A 21,031-nucleotide genomic window follows, 5' to 3' on the forward strand; every position below is an offset into this window, starting at 1 on the left:
CTCTTTGTGAAGCTCAACATTCCTTTTAATACTAACATGTTTGTTATAATTAGACCTGTTGAGGAAACTCACATCAAAAATAACGTTTGACAAACAAAAGAGAATTTCAAGGGGGATTTTTTCAGTTTTCAGACACTATCCAAATAAAAAACAGTCTATGCTCAGAGTAGTTAGCATGTCAGCAAGGTAAAAAGGCCAGTTCCTTGAAAAACAATAGTATGATATGATATAAGGACATCCAGCCCATGGCCACGGCAAGGTTGCACACCCTAGCCTGTGCCAGAAAAATCCTGCCAATGTCTAATTTAATAAATAAATAAAATGTGGTTTAAGTGTACTAGGAACACACTAAATTCATTCAGGTAGAGGGGTAAAAAGGTGTGCCTACTTAGTTATTACACCCAGACTCTGTTTTGATATCTCATACATTTTATTACTAAGTAATTTGGTATAATTTCTAAACTCAGCTTTTATTAAAAACAGAACAAAAGCCTGGCAGCACTGGTTGGAGCATTGGCACAGAAGGCACTAAAGGAAATTGCTGGCATGTGTCATTCAGCCCAGATATCCTGTTGCTTTGTCCATAGTAGTGCTGTTGTAGCTATTATAGGCATTGCACTAGTAGCAGAGAAGAGTGAAAGGCTGAGAGAATCCATGGCTTGTGGGAACACAGGAACGCCACCGTGGTGCAGCATGCCAGCATAGTATAAGATGACACTCCCCCATGCTGTGTAGTGGCAGGGGAGAGGGAAACATGCAGGGAACAATGGCATCAACACAGTGCAGGGGGTGGGGGCGCCCCCAGTAACACAGCCTACATGGCATGTAGTCCTGGGGGCAAAAAACCCATGTACCATTTGGCCAGGGGGCCTATAAAAATATCGTTCCATGGGCTGTGGTGGAGTTATCCCAGTTTATAACAGAAGATTGGACCACAAAAAAAATAAAAGATGACAGCTGTAATCATAAAACATGCACAATCTAGGTGGCAATGTTGCTGGCCGTGGAAGATGTATGGAGAATTTTCTTAAATCCACCTAAATTATGCAAGATGGAAGACTTCCTATTTGTATTTTGTGCTACTCCTACACATCAAAACATGACAGCGTATTCTGATGATGGCTAGCCCAACAATCCCATATAACAGAATTCATCTTCAACTTTTCTTTTACAAACAACTACAAAGTTAAGCTTTCAAAAAACCTTTAATGAGAATGCTACAATTGCATAGTTAAGGAATAAGAAGTCAGGAAGTCAATATTAAAGGTTACTCATACAACCTTGAGGTTTTTCATTGTATTTATTTATTTTACAGTCTTCAGTTTCATAATCAAACTTCTTAAATAACACAGTAGATGCCATACCTTTTGTACAACTTCTTGTTATGTACCACTATCCGCACTACTGTATAATGCCATATACCCAACGGCTATAGAAGTAATTTATGTGAAAATTACTCTGGTCTTATTCCTACTCAAAATGCTCCAGATTAACAGTCCAAATCCTGCAAACATCTACACACTTGAAATTAGATACTAAAGACAGCAGAACTTTTAAATAAGTCCAGTCACATACATAGGTATTTGCCACTTTGGGGACATGAGAAATAGTAGAAAAAAATATAGCTGGCATGCGTAGGCCAACTAAGACTGCTCTGAAAGCCCTAATCCTACAATTAGTTTTGCCCACACAGTTCCATAATGACTTCCATGCTTTCATAGGCACTTCCAAGAGAAGTCTATATTAGCTACTCAGTTGGCTGCTTCATTCTTAGAACTATGAATAAAAAGAGCCACACACGTGTGCAGGCAAGCATTCTTCCTAGTTAACAGGCTACTTTTAACTTAGCACCCAAGAAAATGGCTCCCGCCAACTGGGGAAAAAAATGAAATAGTATGTGGCCACTGACTAATTATTAAAATACATACCTTAAATAGAAGACAGTCACACTTCACTGTGTGACCCTGGGCAAGTCACTTTATCTCTCTGAGCCTCAGTTTTCCCATCTGTAAAATGGGGATAATAATGCTTAGCACTTTGATATCTATGGATGTGAGCACTATTTAAGTGCTAAGTATTATTGGTATGAATATAGAAAGCCTAAAGCAATTATTTAATATAGTTTTATCAGAGTGTATCTGCATTATGTAACTAAAGTTGTTGGGGAAATTCATACTTTTAGAAATTCTATTTGATCATGTAAAATGAAGACTGTATCATGAAGACTACATATAAGAAACAGTTCTGTGAGTAACTCCAATATTGATTCTTCCAGACTTCTGAAGGTTTAGCCATGTAGTAGCCATGCCAGTTTGGCTATGTTCCCAATATTCTACCTTCAAATCAATTTTTAAAAGGAATGAAAGCTAATACTTCACTACGCAGTTTTATTAATACAAAAGACAAGGCATGAAAACATTCACAGAGAGTACACCCCAAAGATGATCTATAGCAAAAAAGTGTGATTAGAATAAGAGCGTGTTCAAAATAAGAGTGAACAGATGGAAAATAAACATTTCAGTAAGACAAAATTAGGTATCAAAGATTTTGCACCCATAAAAAGAAAGGTTATACATTCTGAAAGCAGGGTGGTTTTTGTTTTTGGGGGGTTGGGGATTTGTTTGATTGGTTGCGGGGGGGGGAGGGGTGGCTTTTGGGGGAGGGAGGGGTAGCTAAAATGTTTTAATTCAGGAAGCCAGAAGGCTCCAGTTACTCTTAAGAGGAAAATGCAGCAGGGTGAGCTGGCTCAAGGAAAGCTAGCAGCTAAAGAGCTAGCTACTTGCTCGCTGAGGTCTAGTCAAAAGCCAGCAGTAGTAGACACAAGGGACAGACAACCAGGCTACTCAGGGCTAAGAGCTGCAACCAGCAGCTAAGCAGGGTCAGGATGAACACACCTGTGATGGCTGCTGGGTCACGTGACTAGAAGTGGGCAGGGCTTAGTGTGTATATATGCTCAGGGCCTGAGCCTACACAGCTATTCTAGCCCTGGAGGCTGCAATGGAAGGAGCTCCAAAGCAGGAGGGCCCAGGAAAGCTTCTAGCTGGCACTGGTGCCACTTTGCAGGGGAATGTGACAGAGAATAACATGTGACTATTTACATTTAGACCCAGAGTGGGTTAGTTCATGTTATAACCAAAGAGACTTATGCCTTTGTCATAATTTATACTGGTGGTTTGGGTTTGGGACTAGCAGAGGTGGTATGGAGGTCCCAATAGTGTCCTGAGCCCACCTAGGGCTGAGGGGCCCCTGGACATGGTGTGGGCTTGAGCCTTATAGGGTGGCAGCCCAGGGAAGGGCTGCAGCTGAGCACAACTCCAGCCAGATATGGCCAGGGGCCCAGAGAGAGTCGAAGCAGGCTTAGAGCCAAGAGAAGGGCTGAGACAAGGCCAGGGAGCCCAGAATAAATGTAATCAAGGTAAGAGCTGGTGCCTAGAAGTGAGGTCCAGTACAGCGAGCCCAGGCTAGAAGGCCCAGCTAAAGAAAAGGGTGGAGGCTGAGAAGGCTGAGGCTCTGACAAGGGATGCTGGGGGTCTCTGATTTAACTTAAACCAGCAAGGGTTCTGGGACAGACATTGCATAAACTGGTTTGAGCCAAATCAGTTAAGTCTAATACTACATTCAACCAGGTTTACCTCAAACTGATTCTGCTCATTTTCAAACTGGTTTATGTGCACTGAATGTCTGTTCCGTTACAGGTTTAAACCAGTTTCTGATCACTTAAACCGGTTTATGTGTAATGTCTGTCCCAAATGCCAGATCCACAAAGAAATTTTATCTAGACTGTCAAGCATAACAAAAAAAGATATCAACACAGAGGTAGCAGTTGTTAGATATTCCTTTACTATGAGCCATCTCATGGTAGAATATCTCACAACCACTGTCTCCAGCTCACCTCAGGACCAAGCTGAGATAATTTAGTTCACTGTTATGAAATGTTGCTAACCTCCATTCTAATTCATCAGAATTGAATCTAAAATTAATGAATCTGGGGAGAAAAGTTGCAAAAGGGGGAGGTATGAAATTGTTTTTAACAGAAAACTAAAACACTTCCTGTTAGAAATTTTACCTGCATTATTGGAGCTGCAACTTTAATTCTTGTTCCCTCATAGCCCTTCTTCATCTTAAAGGCCCTGTATTACACATAGCATTTTTGCTGATAAGAAGTCTCAAACAGCAATCGTTAGCACTTTTTGCTGGAACTCCTTTCTCATACTCATGTTAAACCTGCAGCAGGAGCAGGAATAAACACAGTGCCTTTTTTGGTTCATTTTGTTTGGGAGGGAGGGGCTGTAATACAAGGGCCAGCAGCACTGCCCTCCCAGTCCCCAAAAGCCCATGCAGCAAGATGCTAAGGTCAAGTACTTTAAAATTTAACCCCAAAATAAGGCACCTAAATAAGTAAATGGACTGTTAACATTTTTTTTGTCACACACCCAAGCTAAATATGGGCCTAGTAAGCATACATCAATGGCTACTTTTGGAAAAAAAAAGGGCACAAGCCTGAAAAACTGAACTGGGGGCCTAACTCATAACAATGCACAGCTCTTGCATCAGGCCAGCCCCCACACATGAATTTTCAAAACTTGTACAGAGGACATATGCCCCAAAAGCTACTTTACCTGAATGAAGAAAACCACCTCCCAATACAGGTTTGCAAAGGAAGAAGAATAATCAGAACAGCCATTCCTGCAAGGCACGATGGCCCTATTTCAATCCAGCGAAGCGCGGTTCATGCTATGGCTTGAAGTGGGTCCCCCCCTAACGGTTACTGCTATGGCTTGAAGTGGTCCCGCCCATAAAAAGTGTAAGAAAATTGTTACCTGAACAAATGGTTAAGACACAAAAATTGGCTTTAGTATTAATTTGCACATGCACAACACACCCAGCAGCAGAAATTAAATGTCATTTTGTATTTCTAAAATGGAAACATTTATTCATTTTCCTGCTTCAACTCAAGGGAATGTGAAGTTGAGGTGGCAACTTTGTTGCTGGCAGACCTGGAAAGGGAGCCAAGAAGCAGCAGATTATGGCTTCTAGTCAACACAAGAAGAAATGGATACTCACAGTACAGTTACTGGGAGAAAATTAAAAGGTGTATTTTAAAATCAGGATCATCAGCTTGCTATAGCACAGGAAATTGCATCAGGAACCTTAAATCATCTCTTCATTCTGACTTGCAAAACTGCATTACAGGATCTGTCATTTTCTCAGCTCATTTACAAAGCTTACAACTGAGTAGTATTTCTATGTGCAACTCTGCCTTTCTCTAGTCTATCTGGAGACCACAATCCTGCTGACTCACTTTTCAAAATGTCAGGAAACAGCAAACATGTCATGTGAACTTTATATTCCCTTGGGCTGAAGATTCAAAAATTTAAAAATTTACCACAAACAACAAAGGGGAAAAGAAAAAGACTGAGGATGTTACACTTGTTAAAACAGAAACAATTTTTAAAAATCTGAAAGTTTATTTTTCTCTTTTCGATCCAACTTTTCATTCATCCTTTCCTTCATAAATACAAACAATGAAAATGTCAGAAAACTGATGTAAATTTATGCAAATAATGTTTTTATTGGGAAAAATCTCAGTTCTTCACAATTCAGTTCTGGAATATAATTAAAGAAAAATAAATTACAATTATTGAGAAGGAAAAACCCGTTCTGACCTGTATCAAAAAATATTTCTTCTGAATGAAAAAAGGAAAAAAAAACATCAAAAGAAGGAAAAGGGGAACAAGAGAGAAAAAAAGAATATAAGGAGTTACTGGAGGAAGACTCTCAAAGCAGTTCTGAAGAGTAATCCCTCAGCAGTTTGTCAGTCTATTTTGTTTTCAAGTATCCATGTAGTTTTCTTTTTCTCTCTCATTCATATTCTAAGTAGAGCCAGCAAAAAGTAAGACTACCATTTTCCAGCACTTCTCTATGAGCCCTTGCCTTCAGCCACTATAAAACTTTGCTAATCAAAGCTCTCTATGCCAATTGACTACCTTAGGTTTTTATTTTTTTTAAATTCATCATGATAATTCATTATCAAGAACAAAGACAGACAAAATCATGTATTATTGCCTATGTGAAATTCTAGTGATCTAGCCAATTCTACGTTTTCCCAAAATTAAGCCAAGTAAGAACATTCTGAAAAATGGCAGTCTTCACACTCAGCAGAGCTTAGCAGCTTAAAAAAAATCTCCCAAGGCTCTGTCTGCATTGAGTGCACTCAACCTCTCTGATTGCCTACATGCCCCAATACAGAACCATGAGGTCCAGAAGGGCATTCCTTGTAACGGCTGCCTTACACCAAGGCAGGACACCAGAAATGAGATCTGGGAACTATTCTCTCATCTTTGCTCAGAATGACTTTTCTGCTGTGTGTAAACAGCAGCCATCTGATTCAAATTCAGAAATGAAAGAGGCAAGAGAAAGGAAGAAGGAAAAGGAGAAATTGTAATACGGAGTCTCAGGAGACTGTGACTATGAACCAAAAATCATGGGAAGTAAGAAAAGACAAGAAAGACTGCTTAGAAAAAGGAGACTGGGACTAGAAGTCAGTGAAGAAAATCAGGGAGGAGTGAGAGCAAGTTGGCTCAGGGTCAGGACCGCTGCTACTTTTCTTCCTCAGCGCTAACTACCTTGTTCACTTCACAAGATGGACCTGCTCTGAGGATGAATCAGGATTACGTAGCACAGGAAGCTGTCTTCTACAGAACTCATCCCTTTTGTGCTGCAAAACTTGGAAAGTGAGTAACACAGGACCACAGGAAAAAAAAGGGGTTTAGACAGTTGGAGCTACCTTGAAGAACTGAACCATGGGGTCTGCCTTGCAGAAATGTTGAGCTCTCATAGCTGCAGTTAAAGGTCAAAGTCCATCTCCCATTGACACATTATATCTACTTTAAGTACTCTGGAAAAAAATTAGCTGCTTTGTATTTAAATTTGGGCACCCCACTGCATGCTAATGAACATCACCTCTGCATCTCAGTTCCACAGCTGTAAATTGGTGACAATACTATCTCACCATTGCAGGATATCGTGAATATTGCTTCACAAACATGAACATATCTCTTACATATTTTAGTGATGAACATCTTAAAAAGGGCATAAATAGCAGTAATAATTCTGTATTTAGAGCAGAGTTTGAATGCTTTGCAATAAACAAACTGAGCCAAACACTGAACAATGAGGATAAAACCAAGTATTGAACAGCTACTCATTCAGTAAATACCACCTTTCCTGTGGCAAGGATTTTTTGTGATATCTTTTATAGGGCCAACTGTACAGTTGAGAGGACTGCAGGAAAGCTTGCCCAACAGCTTTCCCAACTTTATGATTGGTCCAATAAAAGAGATCACAAAAAAGCCTTGTCTCTTGTATGATTCCTGGACTATCACAGGTACAACACCACTCTCTAACCCTATCTTTCCTGAGCACAAAATAAGGCAGGGAGCCTGTGGAAAAATATAGTCTCTCAAATGCATATGAATTTCTAGAATGCCCTAATTGCTGAATGCCCATGTTGGTGATCATTTGTATGTAACAATATTTAGGTTAAATGCTTCTTTAGCATAATAAAACTGCTTAGGAAGCTATCAATTAGTTCAATAACATGATGCTGTTTTATCAAGTTAGCCTAGCGTATAATTGTTTTAAGCAGGAGTGTCAAACACATCTGTGCCCGTAGGCTGCATCCAGACCATGGAGCTCTCCACAGGCTTGACCCAGACTGCAAAGAGCCTCCCAGGCCAGATGCAGGCAGTTGGGAGAGCACTGGCAACACAGAATTAATGCAGCTGTTGCTTGCAACCTACCCCCACCCCTGCGACTCATGCCCATTCCATCTTTGGCACACAAGGTTTTTCTGGGTAAATCAGGTATCTTTTATTAGACCAAATCAAATAGTTGGAAAAATTCTAAAGTAAAAGTGAAACACCAAGTTGTTTTTACAATATGTACATTAATACATTTGTAAGCAGAGCTGCCATGCCTCCCCACTCCCCTTGGAAAAAAGAAATCATCTTCTCCCCACCCCTAATTTTATGATGTTTGGTAAACCAGCAAAAGAAATTTGTGGCCACTGACTGTGACCTCATATTCCAAGCCCATTAAAATCTGCACTTTGAATCCATTTAAGATGATCAATAATGATTCTTACTTGGTCAAATTTGTTCACATCATTTGACAGAAGATTTACTATTTGGCCAGTGGTAGTTTTTGCCATAGCTGAGTTACTGAGACGAAGTGCCTAAAAAAGAGAAGGAAAAAAACCCAAAACCTCAGGCTTTCATAAATTGTGTTGTACTGATATAATTTTTTCATGCTTTAGAGGATTCTATCCACAAATCTAGCACTGAAAAAAGGATTATGAACACCCCACCCCCCCAAGCCCTGGGATGGTCCCCACTCTGCCACCAATCATCTGATTGGGGCCATCAGAGATTTTAATGGCATGCAATAGAACCCCTGTGCAGTCAATCTAACCATACATTCATTTTAAGGCACAAATGAAAACAGCTAAAAAAAGTATTACCCATTTTGTGGCTGGTTTTACTTTTTGTAATGCCTTTAGTTGCCTGAACTGTGGTCAGGTTACACTTTAAGAGGTGACAAGATTAACCAGTTAATCATATCTTAAGTGTAACGTCTGCCAGAGGTGTCAGCAAATTAAATATGGCTAGCACATTAATGACAGACATTCAGCACTCACCAAAAATTATCATTTCAAAAGGTACATACATTTACTACAGACATTAATGAACATGACAAAAGTACTGGTAAATTAGCATTCAGCTTCTCTCAAAAGCATATATAAAGGATAAATAGAAGGTCTGATCTATCTGTACACCTTAAATAATGAAGACAACTGATTAGTAAGGTTTATCAATGTTCTGCCATGACCTCAGCCTTCACCCTGAGGAGTAAACATTTATGAGATGAGAGGAGATTAATTTTCCATTTAATCGCATCTCTTGAAATAAGGGTGCACACTATGAACACTTTGCCTTTCCAAGCTTTCAGCCCTGTAAGCTAATTTCAACAGTGCAACAAACAGTACTTGCTATATAAATATTTCATGAAATTCAAACTGTTATGATAATCAGTATAGTAAATTAATACCTCAGAGATATGTTTATGTACAAGAAAGCAGTGTGCCATGTTAGACCTGAGTTCCCAGAGGATAATTTCCAAGGTATCATAAGAGGGAGGAGAATAAATATGTGCAAGAAAAACAATCCAACAGTTCAAGATGGCCTTGTACACTATTCCCTAGCATATTCCCTTTCTGTACTATACCGCTGTCCCCACAAACTCCCCACACATCCTTATTTGTGTATATGGTAAATACTCTAACTTTTTTCCTTGAAGTAGGAACAGTACCCATTTTATAATTCTTAAATGAAAAAAAAATAAAAGGTTAGTTTATGTTCAAGTTGAAATACATAATCCTTGCCAAATTCCTTTACTAATCAAATGCTGGACAGGCACCACTCCAATAATTTGAGAGGATGAAAATTAAATTGGCTCTCTCCAGAGCCCCTAACTAGATGGACAGATCATTCTCCCCTCTGATACCTCCCCATAGGATTTCTGCTTGGGAAGCAGAAGTGAAAAGAGACCTGAAGACTTGGGTGTGCCCTCAAATAACAGATAAAGGGAGAGAAGGGGAGGCTGCTGCTTCAAGAGCCAGACAGGGTAGGCACAAGCAGCTTCCTCCATCTGCTGCCCTACAGTAATAACACCTGTTCTTTCTGCTCCACTGGTTATTACCTAACAATGCTGGTTTCTTTTTCAGATGCAGGTTGCTTCATGTTGGATCAAGACAAACAAGTGAAGGCAGACAAACACAAGGACAACATTTAAGCAGCAGGCCCATGCCTTAACAATAGGGTAGGCATAGGGTTCTCTTCTCCTTCTCAGATACTAAGCATTTAAATTGGGACCAGTGAAGCATGTCAGTACTCCCATCATACAACTGACAACATTTTCCAGGGACTCTGTCCTCTTCTGAAATGTCTCATCCTCCCACAATCAGGAGGGCAGAGAGTACCCAAGGGGAACATCAGTATGCTAGTGAAAGGTCCACCAGCCATATCCCATATCTTGTAACTCTGGGAGCTGGTCTTTCTCTACAAGTGGTCTCAGATACCTCTGCAGTCCTCTTAAAATGAAATTGCTCATTCTTGCACCTTTTAACAAAAGCTATGCCTCCAGTGCTGAAAAGAAGGAAAAACAGCTTATGAACTACTGATCCACAAATTGGTCTAAAAGGAAAAAAATAAATAAATCTCCATAAATCGTCCAGATTTGAGAGGCAGGCATTGATCAGACCAACCCTGTTCTGAAAAGAGCACAGCTACATCAAGGGCAGGGGGCAGGCCTATGGCAAAGCAGCCCCTAAAGGCCCAGAAAGGCTTTAAATTGAGACAAGGTTGAGAGTGCCCAACAGTTCCCCTACTGCCCTTCCCTTCTGGATACTGGGAGGCAGACAAGCCCCTTCCCATGAACACCCCCAATATGCAATTTGAGGCATCAGGAACAGCTAGGCTCCAGTATATACAGTCATGAGCTTTATTTCTCCCATTCCAGAGCTTGATGCTCTGTCCCAGTATACCTCTGGATCACAACAGCATGGTCAGACAACAATCAGCAGATTCTCCCCAGTCTTTTAGGTTTCTTTCCTACCACAAGCAGTAGCCCCAAGCAGATTCCATGTTCAGCATGGTATGAAGGACACTTAGTTGTATGGTAACCCTAATTTATATTAATATGCATTATATTCTGTCAAATAATAAATAAGGAATAAAGGATAATAACTAATGAATGCAAATATTTATTATGACCAGCTACTAGAATAAAATAGCCAACATACTACATACATTTTAAAACATAAAAGGTTGCTTACCTTCTGATAAATCATATGGCACATAGCTACTCTCAACTTCATGCCAGCCCGTTGCACATGATAAAAGTACAAGTGGTGCATTATAGCTAGAATGAGTGTACACACAGACAAAGCAGCTGTATAGCCATAGGCAAAATTCAAAGCAACAGTGTCAAGGGGATCAAAATTTTCAAAATAATTAATAATTTTTCCCAAAAATATTGGCTGTATTATCTTGAGGGTTTCCTGAAAGAAAGAAAAAAAGGAGGGAAAGAGAGAGAGAGATTTTATATTGTAGTGTTCTGTTCAAGTGTGTATCAAGCCAAAGAATTGAACTACTGGCACTGTAGCTCACCTTGTTAATTTCTTTTACAGCATTACAAGATGATGCTGATGATACCAAAATCTGGGGTGAAATGGGCACGTTAGCAGGGAGGGAAAGACTGCAGAAAGACCTGCATAGGTTGCAGGGGTGGGCTAACAAAAACAGGATGCGTTTCAATACTGACAAGTGCAGGGTGCTGCACTTGGGCAGTAGTAACCAGCAGCACACTTATAAGATGGGAAACTCCCTTCCTGAGAGCACGGAAGCAGAAAGGGATCTTGGAGTCATCACTGACTCCAAGATGAACATGGGCCGACAATGTGAGGTCATGGTCGGCAGAGCTAACCAGACCTTATTGTGCATCCACAGATGCAGCTCAAGTAGGGCCAAGGAGGTGATCCTCCCCCTCTACGCGACACTGGTCAGGCCGCAGCTGGAGTACTGTGTCCAGTTCTGGGCACCCCACTTCAAGAAGGATGTGGACAACATTGAGAGGGTTCAGAGGAGGGCTACCCACATGATCCGGGGACAGCAGGGCAGACCCTACAATGAGAGCCTACGGGACCTGAACCTGTTCAGCCTTCACAAGAGAAGGCTGAGGGGGGACCTTGTGACCATCTATAAACTCACTAGGGGGGACCAGAAGGGTTTGGGAGAGACCTTGTTTCCCCTAGCGCCCCCCGGGATAACAAGGAATAACGGCCGCAAGTTGTTGGAGAGTAGGTTTAGATTAGACATCCATAAGAACTACTTCACAGTTAGGGTGGCTAGGATCTGGAACCAACTTCCAAGGGAAGTGGTGCTGGCTCCTACCCTGGGGGTCTTTAAGAAGCGGCTTGATGCCTACCTGGCTGGGGTCATTTGAGCCCAGTTTTCTTCCTGCCCAGGCAGGGGGGCGGACTTTAAGATCTACAAGGTCCCTTCCGACCCTACTTCTATGATTCTATAATTCTATGATAAGAAACCAGATGACTGTTTGTTTACTGATGTACTCCAGAAGAGGTACCTTTGATATTAAAAATAAGCCAACACAAACTTTTGAAAAATACTCTAAGCCATCAAATATGGGGTTTTTTAAATCACATCAGAGGTGCTGTTTTGTAACAGGTAAAAATCAAGTAGGGAAAAAGCAGGTCCCAGAACAAAGTTGCCAGTGCTCACCAAACACCAGTTGGACCAGACTACATTTCACATTGCTATAAGGGAAAAAGTTATATTTTACTGTATTTTCATCCTTTACCTCAATTAACGTGAAGAGCCCAAAGACTAGATAGGATTTCCAATAACACAGTATAATTGCTTTGGTTAAATGTGGTGTTCTTGCTGCTTTTTTTGCTTTTTGGACCTCCTTTTCCCAGTACCTAGAATACAAAGTAAAATGAAACTGAAGGATAGAAAAGTATGACTTAAAAAAAAAGTAAGAAAAACAGAAGATAATTTGCTAAAGGAGTGAAACAGAGTTAGACATGCTGTAGAATTTCAATGTTCTCTGACCACTGTACACCAGAGTTCACCAAGATCCATCCTGAGAGACAGATCTGGCCACAGAGCCATGTCACGCAGCTCACAGGGTTCCCCACAGGTCTGGAAATTTGGCACTGAGGGAAGAAGTGGCAGCGTTAATTGCCACAACTCCCAGGCCCATGTCAATTAACACTGCCACCATTCATCCTACTGCCACATTTCCAGACCTGTGGGGAGTCCTATAGGCCAGATAACGTGACCCAACAGATCAAACTGTGTCTGTGGACCAACCCCATGCACCAGATCAGGCCTGGAGACAAACCCCGTGCCATTCATCTGGCCAGCACATGAGTGTTGAGAACCACTGCTCTAACTTCACATAGACTGTTTTTAAAATAAACATTATAGGAAAACCAGATTTTTGTTTCTGACTCATGAAAGGCTTGCATTTAATATTATAGAGTTATTTGTTCCTCTGTGTCAAGAGCAAGCCACTTATATCACAAAAACTTGGATTGGCTGCTAACTTAATACATATATACTACAAAAGGCAGAACTCCTAAGGCATCATTTGTCTGTTCTTGACCCAGTTCAGACTGAGCCAGCTATGTTAGTTAAGGCAAGCTAAGTTATATTCTTTCCTGGTTCTAGCCTGTATCAAGGCAGGGTGGCAGCAGTACATGGAAAGTAAGCACATTCCAGTCTACCACAGTGTTCGCTTACCTGCCTCTGGTCTCTGGTTCTCTTACCTTCATTAGGTGGAAAGGAAGCACAACCATGGTAATGGGGTAGATTGTATCATTCTAGCAATGAAAGCAGCACTCCACAGGCTGCCAAAGGCAGGGACTGGAATTTTCCCTGACCTATCCAGAGTGGTAGATCCTCCTGTGCTGCTGTGCAATAGTTCACAAGCAGACACTTTCTTTTCACATTCAAACAAAAGATCAGGGAAAAAGCAGTGGGGGAGGGGGAAGAAGGGTGGTTTGGTCCACTTTCTACAACACACCACAAAACAGTTCTTAAAATCATAGGATTTTTAAGGTGTTCCACTTGGTTTCTAGGGACTAAATTTCAGTAAACTCTGAGGTCTGAGATTAGGTCAAGGGGTCAAATCCAGATCTAACAATGGATTTGTGTTGCACACAAACACCAAGCAGATAGAAAACATTATTCTAGTGACCACTTTATTATTAAGGAACTCCATTTTTACTCCAGTCTTCACAATCTTTTCTATAGATAAAAGAGTTTACAAATGTGGTCAGCTGAAAGCGTCAGGTTTGAAGCCACAACTGGCTAGGTTTTGTGATGCTTCTGTAAACCATAGTCTATCAGTGAGAAGGCTGTTTACTTCAGTAACAGTGTATGAATGACTGTCTGTGTGTGCTGAACAAGACTGAAAAAAAAAACATATACACATACACAGGCAACTTTTCTAGTTTGTGTTTCACCTAAACACATAGCAAAAGAACAGAAGTATAAAAAAAAGCAACTTCTTTCCATGGGCAGCACCAGTGCACAGAGCAGCGTCAGCAGCGTAGCCAACCTCCAGCTGCAGCAGTGGGTATATTTGGACCCCACTCCTTCCTCTGCCAAAAGGTGGCACCTGTGGCTGCTGCCTCAGTCCCTCCCCTACAGTTACTCCCCTGCAAAAGAGAGCAGTTATTAAAAGAGCAATCAGAAAGAGTTTGTCCTCCTCCATAATGAAAGGCCTGAATCGCTTTAAGGCACATCAGTGGATATTCACTTTGATCATAATGAATACATTCATTATACTCATAAAGTTACATTCTGCTATGCTAATAGTCTTGGAATTTGGCAATAATCTCCTGCTGGAAAGATGTTAAATGCTGAATTCCAAAAGGATTATTGCCTTCTCTTCTTCTTCAGCTGTGGCTAACAGCCAGAAAAAGGTAGTTAGCTGTGTTAGTCTGAAGTCAGTCAGAAAGCAGGCTAGATATGCACCTTTACAGACCAACTAAACAAGATCTGTATATAAAGCACAGGATTTTGTGAACCCAACTGGCCTTAGGTTCATGAAAGTCTGTGCTCAATATAAAGATCTTATTTAGTTAATTTATAAAGGTGCATATCTACCCTGACTCAGTCAGAACAAGACAGTGAAAGATCCTTCCACTCCTTTCTCCTCCACAGAGAAGCCCCTGCTCCCAATCCTGTAGCGAAGATCAGACCTTTCATAACCCCCTCATATAAAGTGCAAGAGGTTAAGTGACTACGCTGACATTCTTATGGCACAAAATAGAACTTTTCTAGCAGCCTACTCCAATTTGATTGAAAAAACTGCCTGTATCAGATTAGTTTTTGATAAAAACCTATTAGAAATTTTCAAGGCACATTTTTTAATCGACAGATCTTCTTCAGGAGACCCAAGAGAGCAAAAAAACAAACAAACAAACACACCTTGCCAAATTGATTCTCATTAAAAGCTGTATTGCTATAGTAAAGCCCAACTCTTAGGCCCGAGATTGCAAAAAATACCAGGAAGAATGCAACTTTTGAACAGACACAAAAATAATATTTGTATTGCTGTACTATACCAGTGCAAAAATTCCTGGTAAAGACAAGCCTTTAAGGCTAAGTACAGACAGCCACAAAGCTTGAGGCTGAATCAATTCAGTCTTCACAGGTTGGTCTAAGCTACATAGATTGAACTGATAAGCAAGTGAACAGATATTCACTTGCCTTCAATGGCCCAGGTCAAATGCCAGGATGCACTAGAGCACTCCTCCCTGCTCCATTAGAACAGACAGCTTGGGCCAAAGCTAGCCTGCCCACCCACCCTGCAAGACGTGGAGGGGGTGGGGGGGCACTGGGGGAGAGGTACACAGCATCCTGGGATGCTGGGGGACTGAGTTAAACTTGAATCTGGAGGGGATCTGGGACAGAAGTTCAATAAACTGATTTAACCTAAATCACTTAAGTCTAATACTACATCCATCCAGATTCATTTTATACTGGTTTCAGCCATTTTGCAAGCAGTTTACATATACTGAACTTCTGTTGTATTACAGATTTGAACCAGTTTCTTATCACTACAGATAAAACCAGTCTATCTGTAATTTCTGTTCCTAGCCTATATGTTTAGCCCATCTAACCTCTCCACCAGTGCCCCACCCTATTAAGGTTATAGAGCTGCCAATGCTAATTCAGGGGTAGTGGGATTGAGCAGAAAAGGCAAAGCATAAAGACATGTCCACATCTTTACACCAAGACAGTAGATAAGTAATATTATATAGCTTTACTACAGCATAGGAAATCCTTTGCTCTATTAAGGAATGACAGAGGAGAAAATGTCTTCAATTCTAAGAATTTCACATGGTGCCATTCAAATGAAGTGTAGTTGATATAAATACGAGTCCTTTCATAGGTTCTCATTAACAAAAAGTTGATGCTTGCATAGAAAATAAGTGCTTCAAGGACAAAGAAAACAAAACAGAGCCATCACTAGCAAGATAGCTGAGAAGGCCTTCCAGATTGATTGGTAGACTATTTTCATGCCAAAACCTTAATGCAGCATCGCTCTTCACAGATGAAGATGCAGTTTACCAGAATATTGATTTTTTTTCCTTACCATTGCAACTCCTCTCCAAGCCTTTCTGACGAATCTTCAGGCAGCACTTTGTACATATCATCTTCTTCAAGCTTCCGTTTATGACCAGCAATAAATAAAGGATTCAGCCACCTGTTCAAATATAGACTATTATATTCAAATAGAGACTATTACATTCAAATCAACAGAACAGGAAATAAGTTTACTCAAATATTTGGTAGATCACTACATTATAATGTTCTCTCATCGATGGCGAGGGGGTGGGGGGGAAACAACCCCTCACAGTCTTTAATCTATTTACCGTCCCAGAACATCAGAGGTACAAAGTTACCCAGATTTACAGATGGAGACACAAAGAGATTAAGGGCACTTATTAGTGAGCTAGAATGTCCAAACACTCTGCCATTTAACGCAATCCTGACAGAAATGCACAGGCTTCCATACAACGCACGGGCTCCTCAAAAAACAGCCAAGTTAGGAGCTGTCCAAACCACCCATTGCTGTAAAAAGGGGCCGAAACAGGATTTCAACCAGCATCTCCTGCATACCAAGGGAGTGCCCTAGACTATTACTAATTCCAGAGCAGATGCTTCATTCTTTACTAAGGAGGATGTTTCACTCTGTATAACTAGTTATTTACTAGGCTAGCTTCAGCTCTAACTTCAGCTAAGCCACTTACCTGAGAGGTGGGATCAACACCTTGGACCCAGATCTAGACATATAAAAAAACAAACAAACAGCATCTCCATGAGGAGAAACCAAGAAAAACACTTCCCAGAATAACCACCACCCTGGCTATCAAGTCACTTATCTGGAATGTGTGAGTCTAAAGTTCAATTTTCTGGGCTGAACTGGGTAAAAAACGAATGCAACCCAGATCTGCCACAACCTAAATGAGCACTGTAACAACCAAACTATCTGCTATATAAAAAGACTGCATGACCTAGGGATGCTCCAGACACATCTAGTACCTTGCTGATATGGCATTCAAGGGAGCACTTACTTCAAACCCTGCTTTGGAGCCTCCAGGGCTTCAGTTTTCTTTGGCAGGGGGAGGCATCACCTTTTACACGGCTTTGCACATGTTCACTAGCTAAAACTCTGAAACCTAGATCAGAAGTGGCAGGCCAGAATGGTCCAGCTCAGATTCAAGGAAAGCTGGTGCTAGGGCCCAGTAACGGTCAATATCACCTCTTCTCCCTGCTGCCTAGCTGGGGCACAACGCAGGAAAGTGAAGAACCCTCTGTCAAAAGCCACTGAAGTCCCAGCTCTGCAGGCCAGATATAATGGCTCCATGGAGCAAATATAGCCCATGGGCCATAGATTGCCAACCGCCGACCCACAGACCCAAATACTTGCAATGCTACCATCAAATAGTGCTTTCAGTTGTATCAAAATAGGGGTGTTGGGCACCTAAAGAGACAAATTGATATCTAAATACCTAAGAATCTGTCCAAAGGGGATGTCCACACAAACATGTTATTTGGGTGTGACCTTTCAGTGTTTAGCTACTCAGTGGGTGCATTGCTACAAGATGCTGACTGTGTAGTAGCTGAAAAATACTGTGTAGTAATGCATCACAGCATGGACAGTGCTTATATGCTACTGCACAGTATTATTAGGCTACTGCACACTAGTGTCACCTAAAAGATGTTCTCTGGTGCTATGGCACATTAACTGCAGTTACTGCACATTTATTTAGTACTTGCTAATACAAGTACTAAATAAATGCACTGTAATGACTGTGTATACTTGCCTAGTGGTGACTACCTACATGCATGCTCCCAGCCTACAATAACTGGAAGGACCTTGCCCCAAACTCCCCATAAAAGCAGACACAACAAATGCATGAGAGCACAGAATTAAGGTACAGCCATAAACCTAGCTTTACTGCATTTCCAGTGCTCAGTACTACAACCTAAATAACTCTTTAAAAAGTTAACAGGCTTCATAGATTTCATAGACATCAGGGCTGGAAGGGACCTCGGAAGATCATCGAGTCCAGCCCCCCGCCCAAACGGCAGGAAGTCAGCTGGGGTCATAGGATCCCAGCAAGATAAGCATCCAGTTTCATCTTGAAGGTGTTCAATGAAGGCGCTTGAACCACCTCTGGTGGCAGGCTGTTCCAGACCTTGGGGGCTCGGACAGTAAAGAAGTTCTTCCTTATGTCCAGCCTGAAACGATCTTGAAGTAGTTTGTGACCATTCGACCTCGTCATCCCTTGGGGCACTCTGGTGAACAAACGTTCCCCCAGATGCTGGTGGTCACCCCTGATAAACTTGTAGGTGGCCATCAGATCACCCCTGAGCCTGCGCTTTTTCAGGCTAAAGAGCCCCAGGGCTCTCAGCCTGTCATCGTAGGGTCTGCTTCCCTGACCTCTGATCATGCGCGTGGCTCTTCTCTGGACTCTCTCAAGCTTCTCCACATCCTTTTTGAATTGTGGAGCCCAAAACTGGACACAGTACTCCAGCTGCGGCCTCACTAAGGCCGAGTACAGGGGGAGAATGACGTCCCGGGATTTGCTTGAGAAGCATCTATGGATGCAAACCAGAGTTTTGGTCGCTTTACTAGCTGCCGCATCGCATTGCAGGCTCATGTTCATCTTGTGGTCAAAGATGACCCCCAAGTCTCTTTCTTCCATAGTGCTAGCCAACATAGCACTGCCGAGCCTATAAGGATGCTGCGGGTTTTTTTTCCCAAGGTGGAGAACCTTGCATTTATCGGCGTTGAACACCATCAGATTCTCGTCCGCCCACTTGCTGAGCCTGTCCAGGTCAGCCTGGATAACCTGCCTGTCTTCTGGTGTGGATGCTTTGCCCCAAAGTTTGGTGTCATCGGCGAACTTGGCCAGTCCGCTTCTGACTCCAGTGTGCACATCATTAATGAAGATGTTGAACAGTATGGGTCCAAGGACAGAGCCTTGGGGGACCCCACTGGTCACAGGACACCACGATGAGTGACTTCCATCGATTACTACCCTCTGGGTCCAACCCCGGAGCCAATTTTCCAGCCAGCGGATCGTGGAGGACCCAAGGCGACAATTGGCCAGTTTCTCCAAGAGGCGATCATGGGACACCAGATCGAAGGCTTTTTTGAAGTCAAGATATATGACATCAATCTCTTCTCCCTTGTCCAGGTGATAGGTCACCTGGTCGTAGAAGGAAATGAGATTGGTCAAGCAAGACCTACCCGCAACAAACCCGTGCTGGCTATCCCTTAAGATGTTGGCGTCGGCCAGTCCATTAAGGATGGCCTCTTTAATAAACTTTTCTAAGATCTTCCCCGGGATAGAAGTCAGGCTGATGGGCCTATAGTTAGCCGGATCCACTTTCCTCCCTTTCTTGAAGATAGGCACCACATTGGCCTTCTTCCAGTCTTCGGGCACTACACCAGAGCGCCAAGAGTTTTCAAAGATCCGTTTTCCAAAGACACTTCAAGTGTCCAGAAGTAAATTGGAGCACATGTGAAAGAGACATTACATTTTCTATATGTTTTAATTGGTTCATATGAGACCTCTGAAAACAGATTTTATTGTGCTACAAAATCAGGTCTGCAAAGGTTTCTCACATTCCCCTTGACACTTTATTTTTTAGATTTATGGATATGCAATCATGGGACTTACTTAAAAAAGACTATAGACAGTAGCATGACCTATATCAACACAGTAAGCACTTAAAAACAGAGTTTTCAAAGGACTGTTGCCTGATTTGAGATGAGCAAGCAAGTTAGTACCTCTGTTTTGTGACTAATTTTAGGAGCATTGTTTTGAAGCAAGAGTGTGATTTTGATCTACTGTTTCAGCTTGACCTAAGGAGTTGACCTAGTTTGTGTAGATATGAAAGCCAGCTAACTAACACTTTTAGTAGCAAAGAGCTTAAACTGATACTTGTGGCCAGGGATCCTGGTTTTCTCTAATAAAAAAAAAAACAAAACAATTTTCAGATTTAAAAAAGTAACCCCAATCTACACTTTTCTGTGATTTAAAATGAAACACCATTCTATATATTAGTGGTGTTTCATTTTAAATCACAGAAAAATGTGGACTGGGGTTGCTTTCTTAAATATGAAAATTGGGTTGTTGTTTTTTTAATCAGAGAAAATCAGGACCCCTGATTATGACATACCATAGTATTGTTTATAAAGGCCAACGATCGTAACTCCTTTCAACCTTTCTATTGAAACCATGCTCTTCTAGACTTCTAAATATAGGCTCCTCATGCTCTTGACTACCCTAGCAGTCCTAAACACTTGTTCTAGCTCATGTTTATCTTTCTTGAGCACAGATGACCAGAGTTACACCTAATATTCCATCTGAGGTCTCACCAACACTGTGGCAGTATCGTTATTATTTGTTTCTCTCTAATGGAAACAACAAATAAGATGACCCGTCATCTTATAAGATGACCCGTCAATCATATCTTTTTCATGCTATATAACAAGGATGTCAAAATCCTCTATCCTGTAGTGCCAGATAAGGGAGCCAATCTGCAGGCTGCATCGGACCTACAGAGTGACCTCATAAACCAAATCCAACACACAGGGACAGTCCGGTGCGGGCACTGCCTGTAGTACATGCCTTGGGCCAGCCCATGTGCTACCCACAATGCACCTGCAGGCTCCAGCCCCATGCACCACATACAGCATGCATTAGCCCCTTTCGGGGGGCATAAGCTAAGCAAGGCACTGGGCCAGTTCTCTCGCATGGCACACTCCAGGGAGCATGCTGTACATGGTACCCTTGCCAGACTGTCCCTGCATGCTGGATCTAGCACAGGTCCAATCTGGCCGGTCTGGAAGAGCG

At 41.8% G+C, this 21,031-nt stretch overlaps 1 protein-coding gene across 8 annotated transcripts in view; it reads right to left on the reverse strand.

The window, feature by feature from the left end:
• Positions 1 to 21,031, reverse strand: part of ABCC4 (ATP binding cassette subfamily C member 4) — a 255,354-nt gene that overhangs the window by 172,200 nt on the left and 62,123 nt on the right. For 5 of the 8 annotated variants that reach the window (XR_003093303.1, XM_025200355.1, XM_025200359.1 and 2 more), the window contains exons 2-7: positions 16,252 to 16,362; positions 12,439 to 12,559; positions 10,895 to 11,119; positions 8,147 to 8,236; positions 4,768 to 4,820; positions 4,620 to 4,730 (exon numbers count right to left, since the gene is read on the reverse strand). Coding sequence is in view for 7 of the 8 variants with exons in the window: in XM_025200355.1 (XP_025056140.1) it covers positions 4,620 to 4,730; positions 4,768 to 4,820; positions 8,147 to 8,236; positions 10,895 to 11,119; positions 12,439 to 12,559; positions 16,252 to 16,362 (711 nt within the window). In the remaining variant the exon portion in view is untranslated. The remainder of the gene's footprint in view (positions 1 to 4,619; positions 4,731 to 4,767; positions 4,821 to 8,146; positions 8,237 to 10,894; positions 11,120 to 12,438; positions 12,560 to 16,251; positions 16,363 to 21,031) is intronic. The other 3 variants (XM_025200360.1, XM_025200356.1, XM_025200361.1) reach the window with 3 other exon arrangements.

Source organism: Alligator sinensis, unplaced genomic scaffold, assembly GCF_000455745.1.
Source record: "Alligator sinensis unplaced genomic scaffold, ASM45574v1 scaffold740_1, whole genome shotgun sequence".
Taxonomy (NCBI): Eukaryota; Metazoa; Chordata; order Crocodylia; family Alligatoridae; genus Alligator; species Alligator sinensis.